Genomic DNA, 7,588 nt, shown 5'->3' with positions numbered 1-7,588 from the left:
GGCCGCCTGCTGACCCGGGCCGCGCCGGCCGGGGGGACGGTCCTTCCCGGGCTGCCCCCTTCTCCACCCGGACGGCGACCCCGGTTCCATCCGCAGCACCGCACAGCAAAGCGGGAGCGCAGTGCCGAACCGAGGCGCCGGCCCAGCCTGGGTGGAGCCCACGCCGGAGACTTCGGGGCTTGGGGGCGGCTGCTGCCCTTGCTTTGTGGCATCGTTGCCCCGCCCGCCGCTCGCGCTGTCCCGGGCCGGGGAGGTGGGGCGCGGGGCAGGAGTCGTGAGTTAGGGTTGATTTTAGGATAAATTCCGAAGCAGCTGCTGCTTTACTTTCTTGTTTAAAGCCGAAAGGTAGTTTCAATGAGCGCGTTCTCTCCAGGCCATTTCTACGTATCCATTTAGCCATTTATTTATTTACCCATTTATTTATTTATTTATTTATTGGCAGTACTGGGGATGAACCCCGGATTGCCCCAGCAACGTCCCCAGCCCTTGTAAAAAAATTTTATTTTGAAACAGTTTCTTGGTAAGTCGCGGAGTTGCCAGGCGGGTCTCAAGCTCGCAGTCCCCCGACTCGGCCTCTCAGTGCTGGGGCGCAGCGCGCCTCCTCCGGTTAGGAGGGGCCCTGCCTGAGCAGCGTATGGGGAGAGGCAGAGGGACGCTTTACACAAGGGGGGTCGGAACGCCAGGGACCCCTGGCCTGGAGCCATAATTAGGCTGTTGGGTTAAGAGAGGAGTTTGGTCTGACTCAGCCTCCCAGCGGCCCCACACTGACGAACTGAAGAGGGTTTACACGAGGGTCGGGCCCCTCCGCCCCGGGGCACAACCCGGCGGACCCCTCTCCCTCTCGGACTGGGTGGCTCCTTTCTGCTGCCTCGATGTCTCCTGGAGAAGAGGAGGGAAACACGGGCATCTGTGCTGCTCACCCTGTCCCCGCACAGCCTCCTGCGGCGGGCGCGAGGGGTGGGGGGACGGGATTCGCTGCAGCTCCCTCTCAGCCCATTTCCTGAAAGTTTAAAGACAATAAACTCACCTTGTCTTGAATCAGATTCTGCAAACAGATGTTCACTTTTTGAATCTGGGCCAACTGGGGGCCGCAGGGCTCTGAGTGTGGATCTGTCAGGAAATTCTGGAGGAGGAGTTGAAAGCTGACAGCGGGTGAGCTCAGGTCCATCTGCCAGTCCCGGTCGCAAGGCTGATCCTCCCCACGTGGAGCCCGCATCCCAGCGCCCTCCAGGCGAGTGGGAAACCCTGGCCTCAGCACACACCCAGCCCGTCCCTGGGTACTGGAATAGGCGGGGCCACGCCCGCTCCCGTGGACTGATCTGAATCTCGGCCCTCTGAATGGAGCTGGCCAGCCGCCTCCTGCCGAACAATGAGCCCAACCTAATGCCTGGTGGCCGCCTGTCGTCCTGCTGCTGCCTCCATCCTGCGATATCCCTGCGGTTAACTCTCCCCCTCCCGGAGTGCTCCGCTCCCTGCTCCGCAGCGGGGCGGCCCCTACCTCTCCGAGGGCCCCCAGACGCAGCTGCTGTTGCTGGGCCTCCCTCAGACGGGCTTGGAACCAGTCCTGGCCGCGCTGCAGCAGCTCCAGCCCCTGCCACAGGGCGTCCTGCTGTCTCTCCAGAGCCTGCATCCTCTGCAACTGGGCCAGGCAAGAAGGGAGGTGACTCCCTCCCGCCGGGGCCCACGGCCCAGGCCCCGCCCGACTCTCAGAGCTGGCTGGCTCCAGGTCTGGTCGCTGACTGTGAGCCCAGCCTGGCCGCTGCAGCCCTGGGGCAAGCCTGGGCCCTCGAGCTAAGCAGAAATACCCAGAGCAGGTCAGGGGAGGAGGGCTTCTCGAGACCTTGCTGGGCTGATACTCACCCAAAGGAAGAAGCTCTGGGCCCCAGGGTCTTGGCGGCTGGTCCCCAGTGGCAGCAGCAGAACTGTGTAGGGAGCCCGTACCAGGCGTGGGCCCTGAGGCCCCAGGCTGCCCATGGCTCCGAGTGGGAGGGTGGGTGGGGCGCCCTGGTGGGCAGGGCTGGGCCCTCCCCTCGCCCACCTCGCCCTCAGCCCGCCTGCCCTTGCCCCGGCTCGCCTCACCCCTGCCCACTGCGAGGCCCTGTGAAGAACAGCGACCTCATTCCCGGGCCCCTCGCCGTCCCTTTCGTCTGTTTTCCAGGGCCTCCTGAAGTGGTCTGTTCTGTGACGTCTCCAGGGTGGAATCGGAGGGTCTCCCTCAGGGTGTCACGGTTTGTTGGTTTGTTTACAGTGTTGGGGGTCAAACCCACAGCCTTACGCGTGGCAGGCCAGCGCTGTACCCTTGAGCCCCCACCCATGCCATGGACTTCCACGGGGCACTTCAGCGCTTTCCTGTTCTCTTGTTGTTTTGGGTGGCCTACGAAACATTTACTTCATCCAAGATGGACTCTTTATTCCTGATAATAAGCCAAACTTTCCAGGCAACCAAACTTGGGGTCTGAAGGGGATGGGAGGCAGTCAGGAAACGAGGAGGGCAGAGGGCGGACTCAGAGGACGGAGGCGGCAGCAGGCAGCACTTCCCGGCTCATGAAAACGTCCAGGTCCAGGCCGGGGTCTTCCAAATCCAGCTCCAGAAACTTCTCCACCAGTGCCTGACACCTGCAGCAGCAGGAGCGGGGTGAGATTCGCCGGGGGCGGATGCAGAGGGAGGGGCTGCGGTGCAGGCTGTGCGGGACATTGGCATCTGGGGTTTCAGGAAGTGGTGCTGGACGGGCGGAAGGCGGGGAAGGCCCGGTGGAGAGGCGCGTGGAGCGCTGCGGGAGAGGGAGGAGACGCTCGGCACGCTTACTGCGCCATTTGGTTCTCCTTCCGCAGCTCCCGGACAGGTTGAATGGGTTTTCCGCTGCGGATTAAGTCCGAAACCTCGGAACAGGAAGGGAGCCCGAGTCAGGGTCACAGAGCCCAGGGGCCCCGCAGGCCAGGTCCCCGGGCGGTGCTGGCTGGGGATCGCATCACCTCTTTGGCACGAGCCACGAGCCTGTCCGGAAGCCCCGCTTGGGTCGCTGTGTGGGAGGCATGGCTGGCGCTGGCAACCCCTTCGCACACCTGATAGAAGAAGACGAGCTCGTCCCCATCCTCACAGGTCTCCATAGTCTTGAAAGAGAACAGAAGGGGGCGGTGTGTCATCGCCCTGCTGCCGGCCCTGGGGCCCTGGGCCAGTCCCCGCGGGGGACTGAGAAGAGGGAAGGGACTCGTTCGGCCTCCGGGAACGCTGCCCGGGTCTCACGGCCGCCTGCGTCTCACCAGATACTGCACCAGAGGCCCTTGCGGCAGCAGCTGGAGCTGCACGAGGCTTAGGAAGTTGGTGGCCACGAAGACGTGGGGGCACGTGGGCCCCAGCGCCAGCCAGTGTCGGATCACAGCCGCCAGCAGGGCGAGGCCGTCCACCTGCACGCGAGGAGGGCCACGCTGCAGAGCCCCGGCCCGCGGCCGCGCTGCCCGGCCTCCGTCCTTCCGGCCGGCACGTCCGTCCCTCTGTCCTCCTCCGCTCCCCCTCCTCAGTGCCCACCGCGGCTCCCCTCACCGTGTTGGTTCCCTTTCCAAATTCATCGATGAGGACCAGAGACCGCTGGGTGGCATTATTCACTGCTTTCGCCACCTGCTGGACGGGAGGCGGGATCATCAGCCTCTGAGGCCGGTCGCTGGGCCCAGGCGGCCTGTGAAGAGCCCGGACGGGTCTACCGCGGCCACCAGCGGTGCTGGGGCTGCAAGTTCCTGAACAGCGAGGCACCTGCTGCGTTCATGTTTCTCTGCCACAGTGCCTTGCACAAAGCAAGGACCCGAAAAATGGGTACGGCAGCCCGTCCTCTTGCCTCTGCCGACTGCTCCCCGAGCCCAGCAGAGGCCAGGGCAGGCCTGGGCTGAGCGTCCCAGGGTCCAGCTGCTCCCCCCACGGGCCCCCTCCCTTTGCCTCCTGGGACCTGGTTGAGATCGATCATGAAGGTGGAGAGGCCGAGAGAGATGGACTCGCAGCTGTGGATTCGGGTGAAGATGGCGTCAACCGCTCCGATTTCGGCCTCTTCTGCTGGCACGAAGCTGCCCACCAGGGCCATGAAGGTGATGAGGCCCACCTGGGTGAGGGGGAGCGGGCGTGGGCCTTGGTGGTGTGGGCTATAAAAAGCGAGGCTGGAGCGAGGGCACGAATGATAGATCAAAGCAATGGTGGGTCAAAGAGCAAGGAGGGAAAGTACAGGACGCTCGGTCTTTCCTCTCCAGGTCCCAACTTTAGAATCTGTCGAGGGGGGCGAAGTGGGCAGAGGCAGACCTGGGAACGGCAGACTGGAGGCTGAGGGGAGTGCAGGCCACGGAGAGAAAGGCCGTCAGCACGCGGCTCCCGCGGGCACAGCACGAGCACGTGTGGGCGCAGGACAGGGACCTGGGGCGGCCGGTGGGGTGAAGAGGGAGGAGACGCTGGGCCGCGCCGAGGGCCCCTCACCTGCTTGAGGTATACGCTCTTCCCGGAGGAGTTGGGCCCGGTGATGACTCTGACTCTCCCTCTGTCCCCGCCGCATTCCGCAGAGTTGGGCACAAAGGTCCGGGCGCACAGCTCCATCAGAGGATGTCTGCGGGGTGCAGAGGCGTCTCCTCTCGTGGGGCCCGTGCTCCGGATGGATGATGGGGCCTTGGGGGACCCGATCCCCGGCTCCAGCCGCCTACACTCTCACCTGCCGTTCTGGATTCGAACCCCGTGGAGTCCAGGGCAGTAACGGGGCCTTGAGTAGCCGTAGTCCCGGGCAGCGCTGGCGAGGGCCAGCAGGACGTCCAGTCGTGAGGCCAGGTCCAGTACTCGGGTCAGGACGGCGGCCCGTGCCAGCACTTGGCACTGCAGCTGGTGCATCAGCAGGGTCTCCTGGTCTGAGGGCGGGCGCGGAGGACAGTCAGACGCCACGGAGTGACGTGGAAGCAGCGTGCAGACGCGGCCAGAGACTGCGACACTCCAGAGGGGAAGGCGGGGAGCCAGAGAGAGACAGCGGGGCCGTCAGGAGCGCACTGCCCGCGGCTCCCCTGGGCTGCTGGCTGCTCTCACCCCGGATCTCGCAGTGCAGGTCCCCCAGCAGCGCATCCAGCTCCTTGGTCCGAGCACTGCGATAGTGCAGCTTCTCCTCTGAGAGAAACTGTGGACAAGGGTCCAAAGCTCGGGGCTTCGCAACTTGTGCCCCCCCTTTCTCCTCCCCCACGCCTTTCTAACCCCCCCTCCACTGCCCGCCTTCTCTTGTCACAGGCTGGCAAAGCTCAAAGTTAAACTACAGAGGTGAGCTGGGTGTGGTGGTGCATACTTGTACTCCCAGCACTCAGGAGGCTGAGGCAGGAGGATCATTGCAAGTCTGAGGCTAGCCTGGGCTACAAAGTGAGCTCAAGGCCAGCCTGAACTGCACAGCAACATCCTGTCTCAAAAAGACCAAAAAAACCCCCCAAAACAACAAAAAAACCCTACAGAGGTGAGCCTCCCTATCGGTGGTGCTGATGGGTAAGAGTCTCCCTCAGTGGGGACTCACTTTCTCTATGACCCCTGCAGAGGTCGAGGGTCTTACCATGAAGTCCAGTCCCTCGATCTCAAAGTCACTGGCCTCTACCATAAAAGGCAGGCGGGGAATAGAAAGAAGGAAGCCAATCTAGGGAGTAAAGAGGTGATAAAGGAGAGAACTTTCCTGGGCACCTTCTCTCTGTAGAGCAAGGAAATCCCAGAGACCCCGCGTGCATCCCCCGAAGGTGCTCAGACTCCTCCACACTTCTCCATGGGTCTAACATGTCCTCCGTAAGAACCCTGGTATTCGGGCGTGGTGGCGCATGCCTATATTTCCAGTGCTCGGGAGGCTGAGGCAGGAGGTAGCTGCAAGGTCAAGGCCAGCCTGGCCTACAAAGTGAGTTCAGGGCCAGCCTGAACCACACAGTGAGACCCCGTCTCAAAAAACATAAAAAAATAAAAAAGACCTCCCTCCCACCCGCACCAGAGGGATGTAGATGACACTGCAGGAAGGAATACGAGAGTCCAGATTCTCTAGCTCTGTCCGAGCAACTTCTGTGAGGAAACTGGGGAGACCCATCAGTCTTCGTTTTTCTAGGAGGGAAGAAGACACGGATATCAAAATAAGGCCCCTGCTAGCTGCTGGGATGATTCCCAGCCGGAAATGGTACCCCATGACCAGGCAGGTTTGTGTTTTGGGGCTCACAGGCTCATCTCCACCTCTGATACTCACTTTCATCAATTTCGGGATCAATGTTGGGGAGGATGGTGAAGCGATTCTCAGCAAGACTGCCCTCGAAGTCCACCTGGGGAGACAGATGGCAAACTTTGGTCCTGCTCCTCGCTCTCCTCAGGCCCTGGTTCCTCGTGCAGCTCTGCCTTAACCCTAACCTTCCAGAAAGTTCCAGCGTTCCCCCACCTCTTCTCACCATTTTTTTTTTTTTTTTTTTTTTTGAGACAGGATCTCTCTATGTTGTCCATAGCTGGCCTTAAACTCACTATGTAGCCCAGACTGGCCTTGAACTTGCAGTCATTCTCCTGCCTCAGCCTCCTGAGTGCTGGGATTACAGGCATGCGCCGTCACGCCCAGCCCATCTTCCCATTCTTGAGTCTCTTGTGCTTTCCCATGGGCCCTTGAGTAGCCATAGTCCTGGGCAGTGCTGGTGAGGGCCAGCAGGACGTCCAGTTGCAAGGCCAGGTCCAGTACTTGGGTCAGGAAGGAGGCCACACCCATCCCCAGGCCATGTCCTTCTCCATTCTCTAACCTCTGGCCCCCTGCCTGCCAGATGCTCTGTCTCCTTCCCGCCACTCACCACCTTCCCAATGAGGCTGGCGATGTGGTGCAGGTCGTCGGAGAACTCCTGGGCAATGTCCCGGAAGAGCTGGATGGACTGGGGCAGGGAGCGGCAGGCATCCCTCAGGCCCAGGGCACTGTACACAGTCTGCAGGAGAAAGGCACCGAGCAGGGTGAGGCGATGGACAGCCGGAGAAGAACAAAGACCACCGGGGACAACAGTAACAAAGACAGAAAAGATCCCAAAGGCAAAAAGAAACAGCGAGAGCATTAACTGCATCTGTAGAACTCTTCCAGGGTCTGTTCTAAATACTGAGGCTACAGAGACAGTGAGGATGTGGCCTGAACTGCAGAGTAAAATCCTGTCCCCAAAAGACAAAAACAGTAAAAATCTGTAACATAAGACGGATGTCTACTATCACCATTCCGGTTCAGTACAGTACCTGAGACATTAGCCAAAGCAATCAGCCAAGAGAAAGAAATAAAAGGGATTATGTATAGCAAAAGAAGTCAAATCATTATTATTTGCAGATGATATGATCTTCTATATAAAAGATCCAAAAAATTCCACCAAAGACTCCTAGAATTAATAACCAAATTTAGTAGTATAGCAAGATACAAAATCAACACCCAAAAATCAAAGCATTTGTGTACACTAGTAATGAGATCACTGAGAAAAATTAGGAAAACAATACCATTCACAATAACATTAAGTGGGGCTGGGGATTTAGCTTAGCGGCACAGCGCCTGCCTGGCAAGCGCAAGGTAGTGAGTTCGATTCCCGGTACTGGAAACAAAACAAAACAAAACAA

At 60.1% G+C, this 7,588-nt stretch overlaps 3 protein-coding genes across 5 annotated transcripts in view; 1 reads left to right on the top strand and 2 right to left on the bottom strand.

The window, feature by feature from the left end:
* The window catches only part of Vwa7 (von Willebrand factor A domain containing 7), a gene marked incomplete in the record, with an annotated part of 9,056 nt that extends 8,952 nt beyond the window's left edge, over window positions 1–104 (top strand). Inside the window, 1 exon segment of the mRNA XM_013516802.1 lies at window positions 1–104. Coding sequence (XP_013372256.1) covers window positions 1–13 — 13 coding nt within the window.
* Window positions 105–415: 311 nt separating this feature from the next.
* Sapcd1 (suppressor APC domain containing 1) lies at window positions 416–2,053 on the bottom strand. 3 transcript variants are annotated; one of them, XM_005389384.2, is made up of 4 exons: window positions 1,861–2,014; window positions 1,499–1,639; window positions 1,028–1,123; window positions 416–879 (listed from the first exon to the last, which is right to left on the bottom strand). In XM_005389384.2, the coding sequence occupies exons 1-4, from the start codon at window positions 1,972–1,974 to the stop codon at window positions 784–786; spliced, it is 447 nt and encodes a 148-aa protein (XP_005389441.1). In that variant the 5' UTR covers window positions 1,975–2,014; the 3' UTR covers window positions 416–783. The 3 variants fall into 3 exon arrangements, with proteins under 3 accessions (XP_005389441.1, XP_013372265.1, XP_013372266.1); XM_013516811.1 differs by having other exon boundaries at window positions 416–1,142; window positions 1,861–2,022; XM_013516812.1 differs by having other exon boundaries at window positions 787–1,359; window positions 1,861–2,053.
* A 336-nt stretch (window positions 2,054–2,389) lies between these two features.
* Msh5 (mutS homolog 5) overlaps window positions 2,390–7,588 on the bottom strand; it is a gene marked incomplete in the record, with an annotated part of 21,293 nt that continues 16,094 nt past the window's right edge. Inside the window, 13 exon segments of the mRNA XM_013516803.1 lie at window positions 2,390–2,616; window positions 2,807–2,880; window positions 2,974–3,111; window positions 3,262–3,405; window positions 3,542–3,616; window positions 3,939–4,088; window positions 4,454–4,580; window positions 4,683–4,872; window positions 5,045–5,132; window positions 5,550–5,630; window positions 5,967–6,076; window positions 6,216–6,288; window positions 6,796–6,924. Coding sequence (XP_013372257.1) covers window positions 2,505–2,616; window positions 2,807–2,880; window positions 2,974–3,111; window positions 3,262–3,405; window positions 3,542–3,616; window positions 3,939–4,088; window positions 4,454–4,580; window positions 4,683–4,872; window positions 5,045–5,132; window positions 5,550–5,630; window positions 5,967–6,076; window positions 6,216–6,288; window positions 6,796–6,924 — 1,491 coding nt within the window.

Source organism: Chinchilla lanigera, unplaced genomic scaffold, assembly GCF_000276665.1.
Source record: "Chinchilla lanigera isolate Chin_1 unplaced genomic scaffold, ChiLan1.0 scaffold00036, whole genome shotgun sequence".
In the NCBI taxonomy this organism is placed as follows: Eukaryota; Metazoa; Chordata; class Mammalia; order Rodentia; family Chinchillidae; genus Chinchilla; species Chinchilla lanigera.
The sequence above is the reverse complement of the archived record's forward strand: the minus strand, read 5'-3'. Positions and strand labels throughout refer to the sequence as shown.

Bases quoted from the DNA above. Each gene is read 5' to 3' on its own strand.
- Sapcd1 (XM_013516811.1), bottom strand. From the start codon at position 1,974: ATGGGCAGCCTGGGGCCTCAGGGCCCACGCCTGGTACGGGCTCCCTAC. The intron at 1,640-1,860 runs GTGAGTATCAGC...TGCCTGGCCCAG, and splicing joins CCCAGAGCTTCTTCCTTTGG to TTGCAGAGGATGCAGGCTCT. The intron at 1,143-1,498 runs GTAGGGGCCGCC...ACCCGCTGTCAG, and splicing joins GTCTGGGGGCCCTCGGAGAG to CTTTCAACTCCTCCTCCAGA.